This window comes from Nesoenas mayeri (assembly GCF_963082525.1).
Source record: "Nesoenas mayeri genome assembly, chromosome: 2".
Lineage (NCBI taxonomy): Eukaryota > Metazoa > Chordata > Aves > Columbiformes > Columbidae > Nesoenas > Nesoenas mayeri.
The window spans coordinates 64,085,404-64,112,695 of NC_137543.1; the positions used below are offsets into that span (position 1 = coordinate 64,085,404).

The 27,292-nt window shown below is 43.7% G+C and overlaps 1 protein-coding gene across 1 annotated transcript; it reads left to right on the plus strand.

Annotated features, from left to right (window-relative positions):
- Positions 1 to 321: 321 nt before the first annotated feature.
- SCGN (secretagogin, EF-hand calcium binding protein) lies at positions 322 to 26,792 on the plus strand (the record flags this gene model as incomplete). Its single annotated transcript, XM_080339606.1, has 11 exons — positions 322 to 394; positions 1,100 to 1,170; positions 12,273 to 12,365; positions 12,673 to 12,762; positions 13,720 to 13,776; positions 14,681 to 14,758; positions 23,050 to 23,105; positions 24,580 to 24,625; positions 24,727 to 24,786; positions 25,225 to 25,293; positions 26,664 to 26,792. 11 exons carry the CDS (start codon positions 322 to 324, stop codon positions 26,790 to 26,792), a joined length of 822 nt encoding a protein of 273 aa, XP_080195732.1.
- Positions 26,793 to 27,292: the final 500 nt, after the last annotated feature.

The window sequence follows — 27,292 nt, forward strand, 5'->3', positions numbered from 1 at the left end:
CCGTGCCGGAGCGCAGCCCAATTTAGACACGGGTCCTGCTCCGTGACCGCCCGAAGCACCCGCAACGGGTGGGATCCGGGCGGGGAGTTGGTGGCTCCGGGGGACGGCGGAGCTGCAGCAGCCCCGGCCGCGGGGCGGGTGGGATGAACCCCTGGGGGGACCTTTCCCCCCGCGCCCCCTGCGGAGCCGCCCCCGGGGCGGGGCCGCCGCCCTCAAAGTCGCCGCCGCCGGCGGGACGCGGGCACAGCCCGAGCGGGGCTGCGCGGTGGTTGCGCGGGGGCTGTGCGGGGGCTACGCGGGGCGGGCGCCGGCGGCAGCACCATGGAGAGCGGCGCCGCGGGGCGCCTGGACGCCGCCGCCTTTCTGGGCGCCTGGAGACGCTTCGACGCCGACGGCAAGTGGGGCCGGCGGGTGGGAGCGGGGACACGCGTGGGGGGACCCACGGGGTGGGGGAGGCGGGTGGGTGCCCTCCAGAGGTGCCGCTTAGAGGGTGTCCAGGCAGGTGGGTGCTGTGTGCGTGGGTGCTGGGGTGGAGGGGTGCCCGTCTGGGTGGGTAGCACGTAGGGGTTGCCCACGTGGGTGGGTGCCCCGTGAGGGGGAGGGTGATTGTACGGGTCTGGGTGCAGTGTGGGATGCCTGGGAGGTTGCACATGTGGACGGGTGCCTGCATGAATGAGTGCCTGCCAGCGTGTCCAAGCTTCACCCTGACAGGGTCCTGCAGGTGTTTCAGAGCCCACCTCTGCCTCCTCATTATGCCCTCATATCAGGTCTGAAAATCCCCCTTTCCACCCCAAAGTTTTTACCTTTTCATCACCTCCCCATTCCTTCTGCTGTTCCCTCTTGAGGTCCCAGTTTGCGAGGTTTGTTTCTGAAAAGTCAACTGAATGCAAACTCCTAAGGGAGCCTCACAGCACTGTGCCCAGCATCCATATAGAAGCAAAATGGTCCATTTGGATATGAAACCCCCAGAGTGGGCAGGCAGGGCCCCCAGATGAGACCCCTATCATGCAGCATCACACCCCCTGCACACCGCACATCATGTGGTTCCCAGAGCTCAAGCAGTGCTGCCTGACCATTAATATATTTGACTTTTATTTAGACAACGGTTACATAGAAGGCAAGGAGCTTGACAATTTTTTTCACCATCTCCTGGAGAAACTGGGACCAGAGGTAAGTTCCGCGCCACGTTAGTTGTGTATCAAGTCTAAGCAAAAAGGTCATAATGATGAGAGGTGGTTTGTATTTGATGTTCACCGATTGCTGGCTTCCTTAGCAATCTCCGAGGTAAAGAGCTTTTCTCTTGGCAACAAGGTGGCATTTAAGCAGGTATAATAACAAGAATAGTCACTTGAGATATTTGATCAGTTGTTTTCAGTCCACCAGCTGCTGTCACGGTGAGGCTGCAGTTGGAACCAGCTGAAAGGGCTGGTTGGAAGCCTGGAGAGAAAGTCATTTACTGCCCTTGAATAGAAACAACTGAAAAAGCACTGGCACACAGTCTGGCAGGGCCAGGAGGAGGACAAAGGTGATCATTTATTCAAGCTGATTAGTTTTGTTAATATGATAGGTTTCTTTCCAAGGTCAATTTTTAACTGTCATTATTTTTAAATGCTGCTTAGGAAGAAGGCATACATGCTGAAAATGGCTAGAAGCTAAGCAACAGTCACTTCTGTTGCTCATAAGGTCAAGACCTGTCTATCAAGTGCTTCTAGGTTTTTTTTCCCTGGTTTTCTTTCCTATTTTTTGGCAGAATTTCTCCTCTCCCACTCTCTGCATCTCAGTTCTATCAGAAGTTGTGCAAAAATTTCTGGGGCCTGGTTTCCTTAGCTCCAGGTTATATGTTGCCTTTGACTGTCACCATCAGTGAAGGTGAAATCCTGCCACTCAGGTCAGCTGCTCAAAAGTATGTAAAGTATATATTCTGATAATGGGCTCAACATTTCCACTATACACAGTGTGCCAAACTAAGAAGAAAAAAAGATGAAGCATCTTCCAAATGGAAGTAGAGGATATGCCAAAAAACAGTGATGAAACAATTCCTTTAGGCAAAAAGTAATTAACAAAAAGGGAAAAGGTAGCTGATAAAAGGCATAAATTCATGAGTATCAAGTGTAAAATCAGAATTATACTTAAAATCCATTTAGGATTCTTCAATCTTTGGGGCTACAATAAAAAAATAGAAGCTGTGAATAATTTTTCAAGCAAGTTTTTGTTTAATTTGCAGGTAAATTTGGATTGAAATATTGGCAGTTTCTGCAGAAATGTCTTTCTAGAGCATGGATGGTTAGATGAACAGATAGACATGTAAAAAGACTTCAAATCAGTTTTTCTGTGTCCCTAATGATTCCTAGTGCTTATTGTTGAATCTTATTGTATTTGCTTTAAAGATAAATTGAGAAGTTCATGGTCATTTACCCAGGAACAAAAGATGAAATTGGGAGCTGCTAGTCCTGGGTTATTGAAACACTAACACAAAGCATGTTCAAATGAACCCAGTGACAGCAAATGTGAGATGTTGAAGAAGACGCTTAAAATGAAGCTGCAGAGCTCAAGGCTGCAGCGATTCACTGAAGCAAGAGACCTCCAAGTGGGGCTCTCAGGAATGAGCTGTAGCTGGTGACAAACCCAAATTTTAGGTGGTGATCTCACACCTCAGGCAGCTTCCTAATGAGGAGAGGCCAGGAGGAAACTTTCCAGCCCCACTCTAGCCAGTAGCTGCCCTTGCACATCCCTCACATGAGATTTTGTAGACAGCATCACACCAGCTGGGTTGCAAACCTGGTGTGTTGCAGCATTTTTTGTGGTTGTGATGATACAGGTGAGAACTGTGTTAGTTATCAACACACAGAACGTGCAAAATGAGGGTGTTCTAGCAATGAACTATTCTGCTTCAAGAAACTGAGAACAGTTTCACTGATTGCCAAAAGTCACTGCTCAGATGACTCCAGCTTAAACCAGCACCCTCACATGGTTTGTATCTCCCTTGCTTCTGCTGTCTAGGTGTTGCCATTGAAAGAAAAAGCTTAACACAAATTGAATGAAGAAAGAATAAATTCCCTCTCTTCCTATTAATCAGAACAGGCTAATTCTGGAAGATGGTGCTCACTACCTGCCAAGCTGTTCAAAAACACTCTCAAGTATTTTTCTGTTTTCTCCCCTGATTTTCTTGCCCTTTTTGGGCAGCATTTTCCTCAAACAGTACTACGCTGAGTGGTCAGATGACGTGTTGCCTTGTTCCTCTTTGATAGCAGCCTGGTTTTGGTTCTCATGGTTGTGTAGGGACAAGAGGGTGGCCTGTCCAGGAGGCAGCAGGCAGAGCGGTCTGCCTCTGTGGCAGAAAACCCAAGGGGAGCTTTGTCCTCGGAGACTGAGAGCGGTCCCCTGCCCCGCTTTCCTAGCACTGGATTAAACAAAGGCCTCTACTACCTTTGTACTTACAACATTGAGCCATTTTTCTCTTTGACAGGTGATTTATGTTGTACAGACCTGTGGTTCTAGTGGGAGGGGTAAAGGATCCCCTGTGCACTGGTTTTCACCGTCCTACAGAAAGAAAGTGTCCGTCATGATACAAGCAGTGAGGTGGGACAGAGTATCTCACAGCTTTAGTGCTTATTTTGACCTTTACTTGTTCTTTGGGCACTTAATGTCTCTGTTTCCTTGCACAGTAAAAGGAGAAGACAGTAATACACAGTGGCATAACTTCCAGATTTGTTGCAAGGATTAATTAGTGAGTGTGTCAGAAGTGCTATACAAGTGATAAATAATGTTATCAGCACTGGAAGTTGTCTCTGCTTGAATAGCGAATGGCTTCATAATTATATTTTTTCAGCCTGCACTCCCTAAGCTGTTATTTTTCTTAATGACCACCATAGTTCTTCAGCTCTGTTTTTCTTCCCAGCTACTCTGCGGCATCCCCAGCTGACACTAAATGCCAGGGGATGGGAGCAGCTGGGAAAACAATGCAAAAGGGAGCCTGGCGGGAAGCTGAGAGGCACAGCTCTTTCTGATGGCTCTTAGCAAGGAAGGGAACTTGAAATACCATCCAGCGAGGGAGGCTAATTCATCATCTTTTATTGAACCATCAAGAATTTGCCGGGGGCGCTGGGGAAGGGGAAACTTTGCAACAAAGTTAGACGTACTATAAACCAACCCTAAAGCCAAATGCTGCTTTCTGCTTCTCCTTCTCCAGCAACGGGTGATTTCTGGAAGCATTTGGACAATGCCCTTAATAACAAGCTTGAACTTTTGGTCAGCCCTAAAGTGGTCAGGCTGTTGGACCAGATGGTTGCTGTCAGTCCCTTCCAACTTCTATTCTATTCTATTCTATTCTATTCTATTCTATTCTATTCTATTCTATTCTATTCTATTCTATTCTATTCTATTCTATTCTATTCTATTCTATTCTATTCTATTCTATTCTATTCTACTTTCATGGGGTGAATTTTGGGGTTGTCGTATCCAGGGATATGAGTTGGACTTGATGATCCTTGTAGGTGCCTTCCAACTCAGGACATTCCATGTCTCTGTGACTCTATGATTCTATTCTATTTCTAAGAAAATTACTTTTATTTCTGTACACGAGGCTTCAGTGAAAGGTGGGGGATTTATGACACTGATGGACTGAAGTTCATATAAATGCTCCAACAGCTGGAGGGTCTTCTGTGAAGTGGTTTTGTTTGTTTGGGAGACATAAGGCAGAATCAAAAATAATTTGGTCAACCACTAGCACAGGTTTGTGAACTGATGGCATTATCCATCTGCTGCTGTTATTACTCCAGTGACTTCTCTCTAACCATTTGGCCCTCCAGCTTCCAACCTGCTGTTGCATGGCTGCTGTGAGATGCCTGTGTTGTCATCTTCTACTCAGTCACAAACCATTTTCTTCTACATTATGGGCATCTTCTCATGCGTTTTCTTAAAGTTTTTACGCTGAGGTGAAAACTTATTGAAAATAAGAGTTTCTTTCAACACTGAAGAGGTAGTTTTATTGGAACAGGAACTACAGCCCCTGCGTTTCTCTCTTATATTGCTGTACATCTTTATTTCTGTATAGAGATCATTTAGGATATTCCTTGCTTTCTCTTTGCTATAGTTTTAATGAAGCTCTATGTATATTATTGTAATAATTAGACAAGAAAAGTTTTGTAGGTGAGTGGCTATAAATTTTGAGTTGGTGTTTTACTGAACGTTTCTGTAAAACAAATGATCTCTGGGCAGATATAGAAGGAAATGTACATTACCATTATGCTCAGAGAAAGGTATTTCACTTTGCTTACATCATACCAAAACAAGACAGAAGATTTTCAGATAAAAGTTTGTTACACTCACCTAACTGTAAGGGTGTAAGAAGCAATGTATAACTATTTCTGAAATGTAAATTTGATCAGGCAAGACAGGTATTTGCTTTGTTAAACCCCCCCTGCCTCAAAACCTCCTGGATAGTTATAACTGGAAGGGACTGAAGTTAATCTTCAGGAGTTCACCCTGAATAGCCATACAGGATTTGTCTTTGCTTTTTACTTCCAAAGAAGATGAGCAGCCTCCAACTACTATGGCACTTCATCCTGACCTTGCACAATGTGTTGTCTAACTAAATTAGGTGTTTAACTTAGTATAGTCAGGAATCCAGCAGCTAGTCATTCAAATGAAGTTTCATGGCCAAAATAATAGTCAGCCTTAAAGCCACCCAAAGCAGACTTCCTCTATGTTTTACCACCCCAAGAGACACCAAATCACAGACCAGGTCTGTGGTGACCAGCAGGTCAAAAGTAACAAGACCTCTAGCAGAAAGCATTAGTCTTGCATCCTCCTCCAGACTAATTCAGAAATCTAAACCCTAAGTTGATCCTGATTAGATATAAGGAAGAAATTCTTTACTATGAGGGTAGTGAGGCACTGGAACGGGCTGCCCAGAGAAGCTGTGGATGCCCCATCCCTGGGAGTGTTCAAGGCCAGGTTGGATGGGGCTTTAAGCAACCTGGTCTAGTGGAAGGTATCCCTACCAATAGCAGGGGAGCTGGAACTAGATGATCTTTATGGTCCCTTCCCAACCAAACCATTCTATGATTCTGGTTAATGCCAAATGCAGTTATTCCTTTAGGTGTGGCTTTTGTCAGCCTTGATTACTCTGACCAGTTCCTATTCCTGTTCCTGCACATGAAGGCAGGGCACTGCAAGTGCCTGGAAGTATCTCTAAATGTAAACTCAACATGCCAATGGGAAAAAACAAAGAAACAAACAAACCAACCAGACATGTTGTGTTTTCATTGCCCAAAGACACATAAAAAAACTTTCATCCTAGCAGAAAGGGCAAAACAAAGAACTTCTCCAAACCCCTAACACAAAACTGTAATGTCACAGGAAGGCTGTAATAGCCTTTGTTGTTTGCTGGTGTCTTCTACATGAAAAAAATATTTCTCACACATGTGCTGAAGAGAGCCAAAAAAATAACCTAAACACAACACAGAATGACAGGACTAGCTCTCATCTATTGTAGCATGTAGGACTACAGTAAATCCTAATCAAAATACAGGGCCACATTTTCAAGTGGTAGCACCGCAGTCAAGTACACAAGACTGGTCCAAATTAGAAGCTAGTCCAGGAGCTGGGGGGTGAAATCTCACACTAATGCAGGTAATCCAATGCACAACTCCATGGATGAAGTCATTCATGTGACTGGTTTTCTTAATGCTATGGGATTTAAAGGAAAAATGTTTGGCAAGAAAAAGGTTCTTCTTCCAAGTTCAAAGCTTACGTTACGGACGTCTCATCTGGTCTTTGCTGGCCTCCTGTCTGTGCTGTGTGGCTTTTGGCATGGTAGTAGTTGTCAAGTTAGTTTTCCAACTAGCATTCTTGGCAGCCATAATTTATTTTGGTAGATCTTGTAGGAACTTGATATCTCTGGGACCCTTTGCCCTCCTATCAAATTTGGCTGAAATGCTGTTAGGAGAAACATGTGCTCAAGCCAGTATTTTCAGATAAGCTTCATTTTTTCTTTTTTTTTTTTTCAAGAAACAGGTTGTAATAGTCTCATTTAGTTTCTTCTTGCTTTTTATGCCCTTATCAATGTAGTGGCTTGCTTCCAAAAATCATGTCAAGAAGGAAAAAAAAAATCAATTTAGACAACACTGTCTTGATCAGCAGAAATTAAATGAGACAACTCCTTTCATCAAGTAGGAAAATCTCCATACAGCTCCATGCATTCACTTTCCTCTCCCAAAACAAATGACTCATAGTTGTCTTTCCATCAAGGCAAGATGCTGCCAAGCACATGGATCCCTTAAGGAGCAAAAATGTAATTAGAAAGCACAGGGCAAGAGTGTGACAATAAAAAAGGAATGAGTTAACAAAGAAGACAAATTACAGCCAAGAGTCATAACCAACCATGACAAAGAAATGAAATGCTGGACAGATTAAAAACAATCTGAGCAATCCTTCCCATTATTACATATAGTATTAAAAAATAGATTACCTTTATGATGCTAATTACTTTTAAAGGGTTATCACAAAAGGAAAGATGAAGACTGGACATGGAAAGAAGAAAGCAGAAAATTCATTTGTTATGGCAACTTGAAGTATAGAAGCTTTTATCTGCAAAACTCTCTGGAACAGCATCCATAGTAAGAGCTCTGCTCCATAACCCTGAGAAATATATGGACAAAGACACGGCAATATTTTAAACTGTGCTTTTCTGAGGACAGAAATCACTTGACCTCCCCCTCGTGGCATGTAGCAAGGACTTCTTCCTTGATTGGACAGTAAGAACATGCATCAGCTCTTGGAAACCACACAGCACCCAACCTGTGAGGGACTAGGGCAGCTGAAGCTTTACAACTCCTATGAAGCAGCCTGAAAACGGGTTAAAGCATCCCTCTGCTCCAGGCTAGCTCTCATCATCGTTATAGTCCAATGAAGCTCATATTTCATGGAAATTAGCAGTCGGTTGAGGGTTTTTTTCCCCCTTAAATGAGCATCAGGAATGTCACTGCTGAGGGTTTACTTCTGCTGCAGGACCTTGTCTTGCTTCCCAGACAAGCACTTGCACTTCCAGCAACCACACAGTTCCTCAGCACAACCCTGACCAAAACTGGAGGCAGGTCCTAGTTTAGGTATGTTTTCCTGACTGTGGCAGGGAATCCTCTTCATTACAGTGCTGATTGATGCTTAAACGTGAGCATCTCTATAGCTGTTTCTACCTTAACTAGGCAGCAATTCAGGAGGAAATTGTCAATTTGGGCTATTACCTCCTAATTAAATTCTCCTCCAGAAACTCAGGGAGGTACATGCAGCAGGGAAAACAAGGAATGTCAAGAAAGGGCTCCCCATACAGACAGCTATGAGAAAGCATGCAAGAGCATTTGCTTAAACTTTCACAAAAGGGAAATTTCAGCTAGCTGCTAACAAATCTGCAAAATTTTAGCCCAAGCAGTGAAAACTTGAGGAAGCTTTGCCAGCCTTTGAAACTGAGGAGGGATCTGGCGCTTGAGATGGACAACATAGTCAAAACAGCATGAGTTCTGATAAGACAAGCTCTGCTCAGCTACAGCTGTTTACTTGCTGCAAAGCCATTTCTGCCTGCCCCAGCTCATAGAGACAAGAGGCACAAATTTGTACCTTTGCTATTTGTACAGTTGCTTTCTTTTTTTTTCTTATTTTCTTTTTTTTTTTTTTTTTTTAATTATTACTTCTATGATTTGTTCTTAATGCTTGAATAAATGGCATGTGAGCCTGTTGCATTCAAAAGCAGAGTGTGTTTGGCTTTCAGGCTTTCCTGCTTGTTGCAATCTGTAGTTGAACAGTGAGTTAATCATTAAAGGGATGGAAGGAAAAACAAATTTCCTGGGGAAACCAGTGGCCGTAGCAGTGGCGCAGCACCTGTGTTTCTGTGTAAGTGCGTGTGCCTGCCTGGAGGTTTCCCCTTCCTCCTCTTCTGCTCCAGATCTTTCTCATTCTGTCATAGGACTTGCTCCCATCTGGGAGGCAAGGAAATATTTGTAGGAGCACAAAGGCAGAGAATAAAAAATCAGACCTCTTGACCAGAGAGCTGCTGAGATTTTACCTTTGGCCTCCCCTCAGCAACCCCACTGCAGGGTGGCTGGGGCAGCGAGGGGGTCCCTGTAGCCCCCAGCCAAACTGATGCCCCTGTGCAGTCCCTCACTGCCCCAGCACCCCAGCTCAGCCCTGGCCCCAGTGCTGAGTGAGAAATGGCCTCTCACACCACCAGCTTGTTGATGGATCCCTGCCCAGGCCCTTTTAGGGAGACCTCATCTTGGGAAAGACAATTTGTACAGTATCTTTTACTTTCCTTTTATTTTTTGAGAGTGAAGACTGGGTTTTGTGTTTCATAAGTAGAGTATTTATGATCAAAGAGTGTCTAATTAGAAAAAAAAGCACTGTAGTGTAACCCCTTGGACTAAAACCTGTTGGAGCTGTGTTAATACTGTAAATATTTTGCATATTTACTTGATGTATCCCATAGTTTAAATCAGTTAAAAATAACTTTAAAAAGAGGCAGTTCTATTTTTATGCAGATAATAATATTGCTGCCAGACAAAGCTCAATGATGTGGTGGTTAATAGGTGACACAAAGTTGAGCCATAAGCTTTCTTAACAAATGACTAGCCTGAACTCTGCAGCACACTTTTCAAATATCAGCTATGATTATCGTTTCAGAAATAACTTATCCTACTGGGCACGGAGGAGGATAATTTCAGAGTAGTTTGCAAGCCTATTGAAGCTGGTAACTGCTAGGCTTCCCTAACACCAGGGAGGTGTCTCAAAGCATCAAGGTGCCATCGGAAGACAATTTAAATAGCACGAGGGCAAGTTATAATGCCAAGGGGAAAGAGAACAGTATGTGTGTGGTGTCCATTGGTGTTCTGTGCCCCCGATGCCCACAGCCAGGGGACCAGCAATGAGCATCACCCAGGGCTTGCTGGGCACCACCACGGGGATGGAGGATCCTGCAGACATGCCCTGGGAGGCACCACCTCGGGCATGTTCCTGCAAGATCATTTCTGGGAGTTGACAGCGCTTGGTGCTGTTTCCCAAGGATGCCTCAGAGGTTTGTGCCTCACCTGCCCTACAAAGAGCCACATGGGTAACCCCGTCCCCTCATTCCCACTCCCAGATTGCCAAATTTTACATCATCTAGCACATCCTAGTCTTGCATTACTCTTGATGAAGGAGTTTCACTTGTTCTAAGTAGATCTCCCTCTTGGTTATTTCAACGTGACATTTCTAATCCAAAGCCAATTAACTCTTTCTTCCCCAATTTCAATGTAGGATCTTCTGCACTGACAATGCTATTAATGATTTCTGTATAAGCCCATAATGACTTTGTGGAGATCAGTGCTCATGAGCTCTGTGTCTGCTTTGAAGTAAGGTGAATTCAATTATATAATAAACGATCAGTCGTACTAAATACCTATCCATCTACCTATAGATATATTTTTTTCTCTTATTACTTCAAGCAAATTAAGGCTGCAAGTATCAGTCATATCTAAACTCGTGAGGATGGTGGTGACAAAGTGGGTGCAAAGATAGATCTTACCTTAACAAGCCTAAGCAGAAGATATCTTCTTTTCTTTTTGCTCAAGTCATCCGTGACATCCTAGTGTGTCTCTACATCTCCATCACTGACTGTGGCAGCTGCTGCTGAGCAAAGGCTGCGCAGCAGTGACACCTGAGAGCAGCTGGAAATTGCTGTTGTCACCTGGCTGCTACTGAATGTGGGCACAGCCAAGGAAGTTTTGGGGGCATGAGTCATGTTCACTTTCCAGTGTGATGGGTTCAAATACCAATCCAAAGTGAGAACATGAGCTGCAGTTGCTACCTGTGCAGCCTGGCCATGTTACTCTGACCAGAGGTGACCAACTTCACAGAAAGATCTCCTTCTACACCACGCAACTTTTTGCAGAGCAGCACAATTGCTGCTTTAGTTCATGTTTTGCAGAATCTGGGCTTAAAGGAGGACGTAAGACAGTGAATAGTCTGAGGCCTGGACATGTTACATCCAGGGCATCATGAAGACCATGCACACCCTCTGTTCACACCACCAGGATGGGGCAATGGAGAGTATCCTTTCCTAAGAGATTCACATTTGTTCAGCTTCTGAACAGCCAGGCAGGCTTCACTGGTGTATGCACTGAATAATCTGGAGAAAGTCACTCATGGTCTTGTGTCACAGTATTAAGAAAGGGATTGTAAAACCTCATGAGCCTGTAAGAGTAGCTGAAAGGTTGAGAAACTGGGTTAGATCCAGGAAGACACAGCTACGGTCCTAACTCAACCTGGACACAGAGATGACAAAATTCTTGAAGTGGTTTTCTTCAAAGGTAACCTTAATTTATTCTCTTGCAAAAGATACTACAAAAGTGTGCCAAGAGCCAGTCTGGGTTATCCTCCTTCCTCTCCTTCCAGAGAGGCCCATCTCTGACGGGGCCAGAAGAGGACCCAAGACCTGGTCAGTGCGGGTGCAGAAAGAAATGTTGGATTTCATTTCTGCCTGGGAGAGATTAACTGGGGAGCTTCCCAGCCCAGCCACAATGCTCATCTGACAAGAAGCCTGGGGAAATTGTACTTTGTGTAGCTCAGTCAGACCAGGTACCATAAAGGTTACTGCTAAGATAAAGAAATCATGCCTGATGAACCTAATGCTTAGCATTATATTCCACCTGTCACAGCAATGCCTGTCAAAACATAAAACCTGTCAAGTCCTGAAAACTCCTCACTATATATAAATTGATTATGGGGTTGAGCAGATGCATAGAGAATGTGAATTACTTGAAATTCCATGCTGTTAACCAGAAACACTGACAGGGCTCGGTGCCAGATCTTGAACCGGTTGACAGGCAATAATAAGCAACAATCTAGCTCCAGTGACACCTTTCAAGGCTGATGATCTAATGAACTGCAGGGATGTAGTTCAAGGATAAGGACACCTTCCTGAATAGCACAAGGTGAAAATGAGCAGTGTGGTAACCACTGTAATACACACTCAAAAACCCCCAAATCCCTGTGATATAGTAGGAACAGCTGCCTAAATAAGCAAGTGACACTGAAATATTTTGGGGTCTCCAAACTCTGGTCTTCCAACTGAAACGTCAGTCGCTACAAAGCTATGCATAGGTTTTATTGCCAAAAATTCATCCAAGGTGGTGTGTTTGTGGGTTTTTAGAAGTATTAGCCCTTGACTGTAAGGATGCAATAATCCTGGTGGTTATCTGTGAGTAAGGAGAGATTTAATGCATGTGTTGTTTTCTCCATGGCAGAACACCATCACAGAAGAAAAAGTTCAGAGGATGAAGGAGCAATTCATGTCTGCCCACGATGCCACCACAGACGCACGCTTTGAAATCCAAGAGGTATCTCCCTCCACCCCCAGCACAGGACTTCTTTTATAGAATGAGAGATAATTAGGACCTAGAGCAGACTTAGGAGATAAACCTGGGTGGAGAGGATGTGAGTCATGGAGTACTACCACAGCCAGATATGTTGGTCTGGGTTTTATTTCCAAGGCAACAACATACTCAGCTTATATTTCCCATACTGGGTCAGCAGCCACCCAAGTCTTGTCTTTACTTTCATGATTTGGGTTTGGATTGGGTTTTTTAAATGTGTTTGGGTTGGGTTTTGTATTTTTGTTTGTTTGTTTGTTTTGTATTTTTCCAGCTTGCAAATATGGTCTTGCCGGATGATGAGAACTTTCTGCTGCTTTTCCGACGGGAAACTCCCTTGGACAACAGCGTGGAATTCATGCGGGTCTGTGTCTCTGTGTTGTCTCTTCCCCTCACACACCAACAGCTTCTTCAATACATACATTTCCACCATCTGTAGAACACAATATAGGAAATACATGCGTATTGTGGCAGCGAAACACGTTCTGACCTGCTCAGGTAGAGAAGGTTGTACATTATTTACACCAGCAAAGCAGAGAAGTAGTAGCTAGGACTGGACCAAAGGCACCTGCAGAGTTTGTTACACTTCCCAAATGCTCTCAGCCCCCTATCAGTCATGCCACCAGAGACAAAACTTTACTTAATATCTACTCACCGATAAATTCAGCCTTGTTGGGAGCTACAGCCAAACCTGCAGCTCCTCACCCACAGCACGGCATAGACCAAGAGGGTAGATCTGGCACATTTTAAGCATCATTTTATCCTGAAGCATCAACTTGGCAGGATGTGGAGTGGAAATCTCCCTAAGTTGAACCAGCTGAGGGGCACAAGCCCATAAGATTTTCTTAACTGTGCCCAATCTCCTTCCTATCTCTGCCCACAAGTCTCCCAGAACAGAACTTCGAATTTTCCAAGACTTCTTGAGGTTACCTTTATCTCACATCTGAACTGGGGGCTTCTGCAGATGAATGACCAGTTGTGTACAGCCTTGAATTACTCAGAGCAATAAGAGAAGCTGCCTGTACGAATTATGTAAGAAATGTGGAGTGGTTTCTTAGTCTTTTATTCCTTTTATAGACAGTGTTTCTGCATCAAATATGTAATAGCAACATGTCACATGTATAGCATCCAAATGCAAATAAAAACTATTGTGTGGAAAGTTTATTTTATTTTATTTCATTTCATCTACAATTAATTAAACATTGGATAATGCAATAGCTTGCTCATTAAGGAAGTCCTGATTTGAATCTTTATGATATCTCACCCAAGCAAATGATTAACTGCAATATTTATGTGGCCATATCGATCTATGTCCATTTAGATCTGGCGCAGTTACGATGCTGACAGCAGTGGATTTATTTCAGCTGGCGAGCTCAAAGTAAGTTACTCTAACAAGTCTCTTTGGGCTCAATCTGCAGCTCACTGATATCACTGTGAGCCTTTCCATCAGCTTTACTGATTTGCTGCCTTTTTGTGTGGTTGATGAACAACATTTCTAGGTTGTTCATGGTGAGTGTAAGGACTGGGGACCCTCCAGCCTTCTGGCACCATTGCAAGGACTCTGATGGGAGGGAGGATGCTCTGCTGTTGCCCTTGGTGTCCCATTTCCCCGTTGCCTCAACCCATGGCCCTGCTTGTCTTGGGGTCCCCCAGGCACCCAAGGAGCCCCCCAAACTTGTCTCACTTTGGCTCTGTGCATGTGTCTCTCCTAGCTAAACCAAGCCAAAGCCATTGTGTTTTATTAATGGGATTTCTTCACAACCTCTTCCTGAGCCTGCAGATTTTTTGAACGCTGATTTCTTTTTAAAGCTCAGGCTATTGCAGCAGAAGCCTGTTCAGAAACTCTGATTCAAACGCTTCCAGCCAGCTGGGCACAGAAATCCATCCAAGGGCTGCAGACCCTGTGTTGACCTCTTGGCATGTGGCTCCAACCTGTTCCCCACCAGTGACATGGGTGGATGCTTAAGTGTCTCGCTGAATGGCAACTATTTTGATTTGAGATCACTTAGCAAATACAGCAGGACTTATGTTATCTTTCATTTGTTTAGTGGGTGAATTATTGTGTATTCCATTATGCCTGATCTGGGAAAATCTAGTTATTTTCTAATTTATTTTAAAAAATGTTTCAACTGAAAAAATGTCAACTCTATGCAAAATGCACTAGAACCGATCAGGAATGTGAAATTAGATTCATGTAATCCTGCTGAATTTGAATTGAATTCCTTACTGCTATTTCTTGAATTTACTCTAAAGAGTAAAATTTTACTCTCTGCTTCTTACAGGATTTCCTGCGAGACCTCTTTTTGCAGCATAGCAAGGTGGTTGCTGAAGCAAAGCTGGAAGAATATACTGATACCATGGTAAGAAAAGATAGTGTTAATATTGTTTAGATTATTGTTCTACCTAGAAGTCTCCTTCAGGGTAAATGTTTGTATATTTGGTGCCACAGATGATGCCTTCTCAAAAGGTGTTTTTTCTCAAGAGATCCCTGTGGAAATCTAGCATACATGCTGCTGCTGTTTCTTTCCACCACACTGGACGTCAGCTGTGAACAGCATTTCACATATTTTTGCTTTGAGTTGAACTGTTTATTATGAGAAAATAGCTTGACTTTGCACCAAAGCAAACTGAGCTGCAAATCCATTTAAAAAAAAAAAAAGTAGTTGAGGTGCATCCTTCTTCAAGGTATGTTCAGCCTCAGCCAGATCTCCAGCTGCTTTCCCCTCTCGCTCCTAGCAAATCCTTTTGCTCCCAAGACATGCAGGTATCCAGCTCTTCTGCTCTGCAAAGCCCAGCAAGCGTTGCTGGCTCCCTGCTGCTTCCCTGGAACGCTGGCAGGTTGAAAGCTTCAACTCTTCCCCTGCCCTATCACAATATAGCTTTTATCCTGCAATATAGCTTATAGCCTGCTTATAGCCTGCAATCCACAACATAATATTTGGTGTAAGTTTAACATCAGTCACCTGGATTTCAGAGCAACTTATTATATTTAACCATCTAAAAACAAGAAAAGGAAAAAAAAAAGCTCATTTCTGGTATCATTCTCAAGGGTATCATTTGATCTCCACCAGGAGATATCTACCATTGCAATTTTCTAAATTATTTTCAGATGGGACTGCCTCGACTCTTGGCACAAAATCTGTGTTTGTACCTGAAGAACAGCTTGGTATGCAAGCAAATGAGGAGCTGCCCATGTATTTTGCAATACCACATTGTATATGCAAGATGTATCTGTGCCTAGAAATATGACCCTTTAGAGCAAAGTGAAAAACTGTACCATTACAGAAGACGGCATACTTTATTTTCATATTTATAGGACAGTGAAGGGAGAGGAATACAAACTACAGAAATTATTTTCCAACTCACAGAGCTTGAAAACAATAAAACCCCATAAACTACAGCTAGAACTAAAACCTTCCTGGTAGTGCTTGCAGGTAGCAAATAGCTTTTGTGCTTCTCCATTAAATTTTCCTTCCCCAGTGGCTAATTTCTGATCAGGTGCTGGGAAACATGCAGTTTTAAGCTTGTAGACATTGGGTGGTTCATTTCCTCCAACTTCTTTCCCTTGCCAATAATTTCCCCAGAAATACCGGCAATTTCTGCTGTCCCAAAGCAGCTAGATATTGATGTGGCCTGGTCATGGCCAGGGCTGAGAGCCATGAGGTCTGGTTTCTATTGCCGTGGCTTTGTATCTTTGGAGAGGCAGTTCAGTCTCTATGTTGGAAGACAAGATTTTATCTGAGAAAAGGGATGTTTCATATATCTGGGAAAATCTATGATCTGAAATGCAAACCTGGCTCATGAGGACAAAAGTTTGCAAAGCTGCTATGCCAAAAGAATCAGGGATGTTAACAGCTATTAGAAAATTAGGATATGGCAGATATCCCTTTTTTTTTTTCTTTTTTTTTCCACCATTGCAATTCTTTGCTATAAACTGAAGGTCAGGGATGTTTATAAACACATTTGATCCCAACAGTTAAGGTAGAGTGTGATATTGCATGTGTAATCTTACCCTGTGATATCCTGTAATAAAACAGAGGATATGAATTCCGTACATCACAGCAAAGTATCCATGTGGAGAGCATCACCACAGTAGCAGATAAAGTAGCTCAAAGTGAGTGCATGGGAACCTGTCTGAAATAGCTGAGCAAAATCATGAGGGAAGAAAGATTCAGTCTTAAAGTTTGCAGTGCTGAATCACAAAGGGAGAAGAAGTGACTCAAGGAGCCAAGAGCAAAGGCATGAGGTCAAAACCTCAGGCGATGAGAGCTCTCTGCTTTCCACATGGAGTGGGGAGATGCTCAAGTGTAAAGTCTCCACGGGACCTGTCACCGTCACTGCTGTCTGGGAAAGCAGGGGGACAATGGCCATCACACATTTAATTCCTGAGCCTTTCGCAGCCTTTCTTTGATATATTCACCAACCAGCAGCACCAATTCCTTTAGTGCAGAGTGGAAATACTTATATTTCTCTTCCCTATTACTTTGCTCCCACCTTTTCTCTGTTTATACCTCAAGGTCTTTGGGACAAGAACCTGTTTCTGTGGTGCACGGCTACAGGATCTCTCAGGGTGACCCATCTATCCCACTTAGGGCTTTCAAGTGCTGCTGTAATAACATTTGGTTGAAACAAGCTGCCTCCTAAGGAGCCATAAACCCATCTGTCTCCATAGGAATTTACAGTTCTCTGCCCTCTTTTCTGTACATCCACAGCCAGCTGCACGCATCTTAAGCAGCTACTGATACACTGAGTGGACCCTAGAGCCTTCTGGAGATAGGGATAAAGGGGAAAAGATAGAAATTATAATTTTAAAGAAGCTAGCCCAGGCACAAGGGAAAAAAATAAAAAAAAAAAGAAAAAAGGCAGTTTGTGATTCTGTGCTTAGTATTTGCAGCTTTGGCTTGTGAAAGGTGTGAGCAGACAGCACACTGACCAGGGTGTGCCAACTACTTGCCACTTACTTATGCAGCCATTAATCATCTTACACCACATAAAAAAGAAGTTGGGAAGAGAGACTAAGTATTCCTTTTGGAATAGATTGTTTATCTTCAGAGAGCAACATCACTTTGTCAGGTTGCTTAGAAGCCATTTCTTAAGAGGCTGTTCTGTTTCCTTGTGACCTTGACATCCCCTCTTCAGAGAACACTGATATAGATGAGGGATTTGATTAACAAGTGATGGACGCTTGGGAAGAAAACAGGTAGTGAACGTGTTGGCATTGCACAAGCCCTTGGAGTCCTCTAAATCAAATCTTAAGGAGCAATAAAGCTACTAGGGAAAGTAATGAAAGAAGAACATTTGAATTCTCAAGACTCTTCATGAGGCAATTTAAATAGCAACCCTGTGCTGAGGAAGCTCCCTTGCAGGCACAGTTCTTCTTAGTTTTCATGACTACATACATACTTATTTGTATTAATAGTAAGTGTATACTAGTATTTGTTCACATGCACTCACTTGCATGAGAAGATACATAGTCATGTGCAGTTCTGAATCCTTGAAAACAGTCTGCGGATTTGTCAGCATAGATGGAGAGCTGTTGGCATGGAGGTGCTTGGAGGCAGAAGCAAAGTCCTGTATTGCTCTGCGCTTCTTCGGGCTTTGTGAAGATGCTTCAGGGATACTGCAATGTGTATTCTGGGAGACAGGGTGGGCATAGCTGGAAATTAAGGTTTTCAGTAGCATGATGAGAATAGCCTGCCTTCCTGAAGCAGCACATGCTGGAGAAACAAAAATTTGCCCCCTTACTGCTCCAGGATGAGAAGGAGGCCATGGAGGATGACAGTAGTACAACAACCTTTCCCAGTCCCTCTCAACCTCCCCAGAGCCTCCCAGACTTAAGCTGTTATTAGTCTTCTGAGTCCTGGTGAAATGTCACCCCATGACTATGGAGTTCACATGTGCATTTGACATTTTGCCATGAGTGACAGTTCCCATACCTATGCGTGCACATAGGTACGTACTTAGGTAAAATATTGCAACTGCCTGAATATGAACCAGATTTAAGACATAGTTTTTGATGAAATTAAGTATTCGACGTTTTTTCTTCTGTAAGAACAAAATTCTTGCTCAACTTTTCCACTTGGCATTTTATTGCCTTGTTCATAGAAACACTGATAGTTCATAGCTTCTCAGAGAGCAGCATGCTACTTCTAGTTGGTAATCCCAATGTCTGCAAGCCACACGCAAGGAAAGCTCATTACTGAGGCAAACTTCAGCAAATTAAGTCCTGTATACTTCCGAAACAGATGCACATGCAACACAGACATTCACTTTTTGCATTCCTTTATGTTGATAATGTCAGACTGAGTATTAAAAAGTCCTTTAATTTGAGCATTATTATATTTCAGCAAAATGTAGAGGATAAATCCTTCCAAGACAGTATACCATCTTTGCCCACCACAAGTTAAAATCCTAGGGAGGCAATAGTGTCAGTGTAGTGACTAAAAATTCAAGGAACTATGGTCATGAACTACAGCATTTGAAAATTAGTAGATGAAGATGGCTGAGGATAATATTTTAGCCCCAGAGAAGTCAATATAGAAGTTCTCCCAGATGGGGAGAGCATTGGAGGGATTACTGGTGCTTTTGTGGCTACTGCCTGTCTCATCTGTGAGGACAATGCTAGAGGCTCAGTATGGTCATGTCTTGGCTGTGACAGCCTGTCCGTCTGTCTGTACTCTTTGTCACTGCCAGTGTATTTACATGGGGAAAAAAAAGTCAGAGCATGGAAAATCCAGGTGGTTTAGCCCCTGAACACCTTACTGGCCAAGCTAGCTTACCTGTGTTAATGAAGTCTCTTATGAATACCAAAGAAACGGTGTAATGGAAAGACAAACCCTTGTTGTATTCAAAAAAGCCTAAATTCCCAAAGCCCTAGAAATATGATAGGAGTTGAGTACACCCTCAGAAGGATGTGCACTGAGTATACACATAGGAGTAGTGCATCCCTTCTCCTGGTAGTGGTCCATGCTGGCCTCTCTCCCAGGTGGCTCCGTAAGGATGCCATGACCCCCAGGAGACTGCATCTCCAGTGATGCATGGGCACTGGAACCGTCACATCACAGAACACCAGCCGCCACTGTGGGACTCCCCCCATCATCCCCAGAGAGGTTCCTCCTGGCTTCGGGTGGATGTGATTCCTCTCGCTGCTGAAAGGTGGCTTTGCTGTGTGTGATTGAGAGGGATCACAAACACAACGGAGGGAAATCTGCCTCCCATGTCACCTCTACACTTAATCCCGGCAGTGCTGTCACCTCCAGTTTTACTCCACACTTGCTGTGGCATAAGCCAGGGGAAGCAGAAAATCCCATTTAAGCTCAAACTTCATTTCTGAAGATCAAAACCACCAGAAGTCAAGAGCCTGGAGGCTTTTGAAAACCCCAGCAGATATCGCCTTTTAGGAATCAAAACACTCTTAGAAATCTTGCATTAAACAACTCATCTAGATGGGACAGGCAGTCTGGTCTCTGGTTAGGCTGAACAAGAGCTTTCATCCCGGGGGTGACTTGCTGGCCACAGGTCCCTCCTGTCACTGCAAAGCCCTTTGTTTCCTGTCCTTCCCTAAGGAAAGAAGCCATAGGCAGCCCTGCAGCTCAGGCACGTGCCTGTTTGCACACACCGTCAATAACTTTTGTGCTCACTGGCCAATTTTAGATACAGCTGTTGGGTATAGATGTCCCCAATGTATATATTTGTGAGAGTATGATGTCAGGCAAGAGCTGACTCTTTCTGTGTCCTACCTGAGGGAGAAAACACTTTATTGCCCACAAAGAATAAGAAGCAGAGAAGGTTTAAAAGCATGCTTTAGTGACTCCACTGATGACATAGCTATTTATTTTGGTTGTTTACTTCTTTCCTTATCTCTGTCATGGAAAATAATTCAGATTTATAATCTTATATTGCTCTTCAAAACACTTGTGTTTTCATATCCTGGAGTTTCAGTGGCCTTCCTTCCAACACTGGACTGGGAAAGCAGAAATATTTCCTTTGCTACATTCAAAGCTAATAGCAGATTTGATTTTGCACTTAAAAAACTGAGATGTAACAACTCTTATTTTGCAAACCCAGCTCTTACTTATGCTCTGTCTGCCTCAGTGCATGGGCAACATTCAAACAAACAGAACTAAGACTTCCCTGGTGCCTTGCCATTAAAATGCTAGTGAAATAATTTGAGCAAACACTTTAAAATGCAGGGTAGTTTGACAGTAAAATAAATGCATCATTTTATAAAGCATACTTCTGGATGCAACAAAGCTTTTAGTAATACTGAGTACTACATAAACATGCCAGACCTTATCCTTAACCACACTGTTTCATATCAGCCTGGCAGCATAAATATACCTTTCAAGAGTGTAAACTGAAAATCCATCAATTTTAATAAGTCAAGCTGGTGTGTAAAAGCAAAAGTTTAAATTAGAAACCGTGTCATAATTATTCCAAATATCTACTTCTATCGTGATGTATGCTTTGTCATATGAGGTGGGTACCCTCTGTCATTCTTTTCGTACTTATGTACACAATTAGCAGATTAGAGCAATGCTTGAAATTTGAAAGTTTAATTTATAAACATTTCCCCAGGCTTTTCCTGAGCAATGCAGGCCAAGATTGCCATGTAGCATGAGCTCCAGTTGTCCAAATAATAGGATTAGGTCTATCTTATTAGCCATGGTACCTGAACCAATTCGCTGAACGCTGTTCTGTCTTCCCTACATGTTTTCTATATTTCATGTGGAAGTCACTAGAGAAGAATTAGCTCAGCCTAGCTCTTCCAGACAGACGTTTTTTTTCCAGTTGACTGGCATGGACAATTAAAATATTGCAAGTGTTTGAAAATTGTATTCAGGATACTTGTTGCAGAAAAAGGCCAAATAATTTGAAAACACGAAGATTCTCTCTCAGTATTGCAAAAGCAGAGCTGAGGGAAGGAGATCAGAGAGGGGAGCTGGTTAGCTATAAGTAGACATGGTCAACCAAAGGAAGTTTAATATTAGAGAGAGCGTGCAAACAAAGCAAATTGACTGAGAATGTTGTTTTTCATTAGGTGTTCCACTAAAGAATGTACTATCTCTTCAGTTAAATGTGTTTTAATGGGGTCTGTGCTACAGCTGGAAAACTGATAATGAAGCAGAAAGATTTCAGAGGTCTTTCTTCTGTCATTTAGTGGCTCTGCACAGAGCACACATCCTGCAGAGGCCAATGAAACAGTAAAGTGGCTTTCCTTATGCCACTGAGCATGTGCATGGCTTTCAGGATACGGTTTTTCCAAATATCTCAGTATGAGCCTTCAGGTGTTCAGTCTTACACTATCTTTCAGTAGGAGAAAAAGTGAACCCATATCAAGTGCTCCTCAAAAATCCCATCCAGACCTCAGTAGTGTAAATCATACAGAATAACTAACAGAATAAACTCCCAGTGCAGAATCTTACCTAAACCCAGCACAATAAAGGGTTACCATAGGCTCACCATCCTCAGTGTAGATGCCTGGCCTCGAGCAAGGGGCAGGGAGGAGTCAAACCTGACAAAATAGGCATGATATTTATGCAAGGGGTCCCTGAGAAATGGCAGCTCTCCAGGTGATACCTAACCTCATGTACATGTCAGGCTGTGCCCCAGTTTCACTGCTAGGAGGTGCTGGGGACCTGCTGCTGGTTCTGCCCGGAGCTCCCAAAGGGTCAAGCTGTGTCATAGAGGATGGTCCTCTCCCTCTAAGCCTCCCGAGGTGGGAACTGGTATGGGCCTTCTCCAGCAGGTATGCAATTCATTGCACCAAAGATTTGTAGTGACCTGGTTACTTATAACCTTTAAATAAGCAAATAAGATTCATGAAGGTAAGATCAAAGCATATTCCATTACTGAGTATCTGACGAAGAATTGCAATCCATCTTAGTCAAATATTATTCTTTCCACATGGAATACATTATTTTATAGAACTTAGAGCCATGAGTTATTCAGGTTCGCAAGCCATTAAACATCTTCTACTTTGTCCCTGTAACAGACTCTTATTTGTCCCTTGCAGAGAAACACTTTACCAAATAAAATAGATAAATAAACAATGTCTGGTGGTGACTCATTGAGAAGATCATATTAAGGAAAACATAATATTAAGAAAAGGCTAACTTTTGTATTCACACAGATTAACCTCTTGATGTTGGCAGCCTGAATCTTCTTCCCAGTCTTAGCGCTTTCCATCGGTGGGCTCTGAGCCAAGCAAAGCCCACTGGCTTTAGCAGCATAAAACCCTGACCTAAGAGTCTATCAGGAGGTGACATTTGCACCTCAGATGCTTAGTAGCCACAGCAACAATCAAAGATAAGGATGGCATCGGCCTGGAAGTGTTCAGAAGTGCCTAGCTTTTTTCAACTTTTTTTCAGGGACTATGGCAAGGCCAGTATTTAGGGCACCCGCTGGAGACCTGTCTTAATCCCGGCGTAAGGCAGGAAGGGACTGGTGCTGATATTTGATTGCTTGGGTTTTGCTGTCAGAAAGCAGGATAGTTTTGCTGTGCTCTTGTGTCACCCTTGCACTTTGTGCTAGCAGAGGACGTTGTGCACCACAAGCAAGCAGAGGTGAGGGCAGAGCAAAACATATATTGGCTTTTTTGTATGTGTACTTTCCACATTGCTTATTTTATCTGTCTCTTTTTGATTTTTAGATGAAAATCTTTGACAAAAATAAAGATGGACGGCTGGACCTGAATGACCTGGCAAGGTGGGCTTTAATAATAATGTTTGTTTTCAGCTCACAATGGTAGATTCAGGCAAGATAATGATCTCCCTGTGGGGACATGCGACTGAGTTCTACCTTCTTTCAAATTAAATCAGGACATGTCCCAGGTCTCTAACGCATGTTCCCCATTGTAACAGTTTGAGGACCTATAGTTGGTGACACTGAGCAATGCCAGGACCTGTTTGGGCATCACCAGCATGCTCTGGCATGATCTGCGCTACCTCTGCGATGCTCCTCAGGAGGTGATGAAGCAGCCGGTGGTACCATTTTTCCAAAAGAAGGATATCAATTCCCTTCAGCAGGGTCAGAGATGTGCATTTATTTCACATCATCATGCACAGCAGAGACTGTAACAAATTTTTGCTGCTTGTTTGAGGAATAAAAGTGCTATTGCAAAGGAGTTTGCTAATGGCAGTGAGAAAGGATTTGGAGAGATAAGGTGAAGATGCTTGTGAATGAAGCTGAGGACTTAAGTACAGGCCTCTGTTTCTTTTCTGCCCTTGATACCTCAGATATGATTTTCACTACATGCAGATAGAGAGTATGTCTCTGTCTGTAAATGTACATGCAGTGACTGGACGGGACTTTAAACATGCAGGTACAGTCTCGAAACACTTGTTTGGGGGGTGAGAGGAGAAAGGTGTTGGTTTGCCACCGTTAGTTTCTGCCTGGGATCACAATGAATGCCAGCAGAAATAACTGGCAGTGCCTGTGGCATTTCCCTTTGGCCACTGAATATGTGAAGAGAGAAACAGAAACAGAGGCAGAATAGAGAATAAGGGGGTTTGTCCTTGCGTTTCCATCTTAAATATGGTTCCCTAATGCCCTATTACTCAGGGCAATTGAGGCTCCCCTCTGGTCTGAACACATCTCACAGCCCAAGGTGTGGACACAACTCAGCATGCCTTGGGTCGCAGGGTCTAAGCCGCTCGGGGCTGGCAGCACAAATGGAGAGAAAAATAGCTTTTAAAAGTGCTATGAGGGGTTTTGGGAGGGAGGAGGGGAAAGGAGAGGAATTTGGTCAGTCTCGGTACTCAGGCCAGTATTACTTTGTCCTTTACTTTTACAGCCACCAATTCTCCCTCCAACAGAGAGTGATAAATTACTCTTTCCTTTAATGCAGCGCAGCAATCCAGTTACAACAAATGATTGTCTGGTACCTCTGGCTTCAGAGGCTGACCACCTCCATTGTGCTGGACCACCAGAAGTGCTCTGGGAGAAGCAATTGTGCTAAGAAACACATTTGCAGTCAGCCAAAGGGTGCCCAGCATTCCTGTCAGACAGAAAGGGAGGCATGTGTTCCTGTAACAGCCCTCTGTAAATAACCCTGCAGGCGATTTTCTCTTTTAAAGGCCTATAATCTGAAATCTTTTTGCTTTACGAACCAGAAGAGTTCAGAATAGTTTGTGTGCAGATGATAAAGTGGAAAGATCATAATTTAAATCTTTCTATTCAGGATTCTGTCGCTCCAGGAAAATTTCCTTCTTCAATTTAAAATGGATGTAAGTAGCACTATTTTTTGATGCGTTGATCCCGTCTCAGCTAAAATAATCTGGACCCAGACTTGAATGCTTTTTCATTTGCTTGTCTTCTCCACATGCAGGCTTGCAGCACAGAAGAAAGGAGGAGAGATTTTGAGAAGATCTTTGCACACTATGATGTTGTGAGTCCCTTGTGGTCTTTAAATTACACAGATTTAACATACGCTGCTCAGACTTCTTCCTCACAGTGGGTTCTGTGAGGGTGACTCAGGAGCTGAGCTGTGCCTGAGCCCATGGGTCAAAATGGCCCAGGCTTTGGGGATAAGGTGGGGACAGAGGGGAAAGATGCTCAGAGACCCTGTGGCAAAGGACCCATTTTTACTTTCTCCATCTCCATTGCTGACACTGCTGCATTGACCATATCCCTCTGCAGGAGATGCAAGAGATGGAGAGGGGTGGTGGCTTTAGCTGCCGCACTCTCTGTCAGCTTGTGATCTGCATCATCATCACCTTGAAAAATAAAAGGGAGGGATCTTGGAACTTGGTGACCAGGTGGACCTACTGACTAGTAAACATGTTTTGGCTTAGTGGAGCATTTTGATATTTCTTCCATCTTTCAGAGTAAAACGGGAGCACTGGAAGGCCCAGAAGTGGATGGGTTTGTCAAAGACATGATGGAACTGGTCAAGGTAGCCCTTTTTGTTAATTAATACCATATATTTCTGAGAAGAAGGTGCTTGTTTTGGTAAAGTTATGTAAATAGAGGAGCTAGTGAGAACATAGAATCAGATTTCACTTTGATCGGTGGCAGAAATGAATTCATGGTCTCAGCATTTCACCGTTGAGCATTTCACCGTATCACAGAAATCCTGCTTGATGGATTAATACAGCTTCACTCAGCAACGGTATTTAAGAAAGGTCTATTCTAGCTCATACTATGAATTAGGCAGATGTTACAGCATCACAAACTGTGTCAACATGGAGCCATCATCAGAGGTTCTTTCTTCTGTTTTCACTGAGGATATGCTCCTCACCAGCGTGACCTCATGGTTCATTAGCTTATCACAGGGCTACACCTGAAAATGTCTTGAGCTCTACCTCTAGTAAATAACATCATACCCGGTGTGTTACCAGTTTCTTAAAGACAGCAAAGTCCATCTGCATTGGGTTACTTTGAGTTTCCAGATGCAGTCCAAGATAGAGCTTTTGATGCAAATATGACCTTGTCTTTGGCTCACTCTGAGCCTGAGCTGTTGTGTTCCCACACGATGTGACCCGACACAGGAATCCCTGTGCTCCCATGTCCATTTGGCAGAGCAGAGACTGAAGCTGTGTGCTGGTGGCTGCGTGTTTATGTTATGGTCATACGGTGTGTAGGGAAGGGTGTGAGGACAGGCAGGAGGTTGGCTTTGTGCTCTGTGCATGTATGTATGCATAAGAATGAAGGTTGTACTTTCCCTAAGGCCTTCATCAGTGTTGCCCTTGGGCACCACAAGGTATGTGTGTGAATTTGATCTTGTGGGAAACCGGGAAGCAGAAGCAGCAGTACAGCATTAAGAGCATACTGAGACAATGTAGGCTGTAAATAAGCCTTTAGCATTAATTCGTCCACTAAAGGTATTTTTAAGTTTCTGCACAGCCTGTAAAACAGCCAACAGCAATGATATGTTTTTCCTCGTGTAGCAGGTTTGAGAGAGGAAACCAAATGAAAGCACAGGTCCAGTAGTGCAGTGATCTATATTTCATGCCTTTCTGCAGACTTTTGTTTGATATGGATCAGATACTAGTGGCCTTGATTAAGCACAAAAAACATGTTACATTTCCTTACAGTTACTCACAGTCTCATGCATCCAACCATACCCCTTCTGGTTTTGTAGGACACCCTTTTCCCATTCTCTATTTGCTTCCCCACTGTGTATGAACTGACTTGGACTCAGCCCATTTGGGTCACTCCTCCTTGGGTGGATTTCCCTGCCACTGCATTGCTCGATGTTTTACAGGGCTGGGGGAATCCAGAGCCATTTTCTCTCTCAACACTGTTTTTCTCCTTTGCCTGCAGCCCAGCATTAGCGGGGTGGACCTGGACAAGTTCCGCCAGATCCTGCTCAACCACTGCGATGTGAACAAGGACGGGAAAATTCAGAAATCTGAACTAGCTTTGTGTCTCGGGCTTAAAATGAATCCGTAGCTGGGAGAGTGCTCATGGTTGTGTTTCCCTTGTGAGATTTGCCTGCTGCTCCTCATAGAAGTGTGTCCGTGCTGCTGGGCAAGTGGTGGGGATCAGGGGCACTGCACTGCCACGCTGGACCGCGGCTGCATGAAGATGTAGCACAACTGGATTTGCACATGAGGGTCCCCCTGCTCCCTTTGTGGTTTTTGCTCCCTGCCACCACTCGTGGGTCCTCTTAGCACTGTCTCTGCCCATGAGCAGACCAGCTGTTCGGAAAAGGGCTTGCTGTTCTTCTCCTGCCCCTGTGAAACGCTGCCCTGCCCGTTCCCTAGGATAGGGACAAGGATCTCCTTAAAAATGCCCCATCAGTGCTCTCAGAGTGCAGCTACTAGGTGTTTTTGATGGTCACCCTATGCGTGAAGTCATTACTTTGGTGAGCATCGTGCTTTGTTCGTGCATTTAAAATACTGGATGGCCAACAGTGTATTTGTGCAGAAATAATAATAATAATAATAATA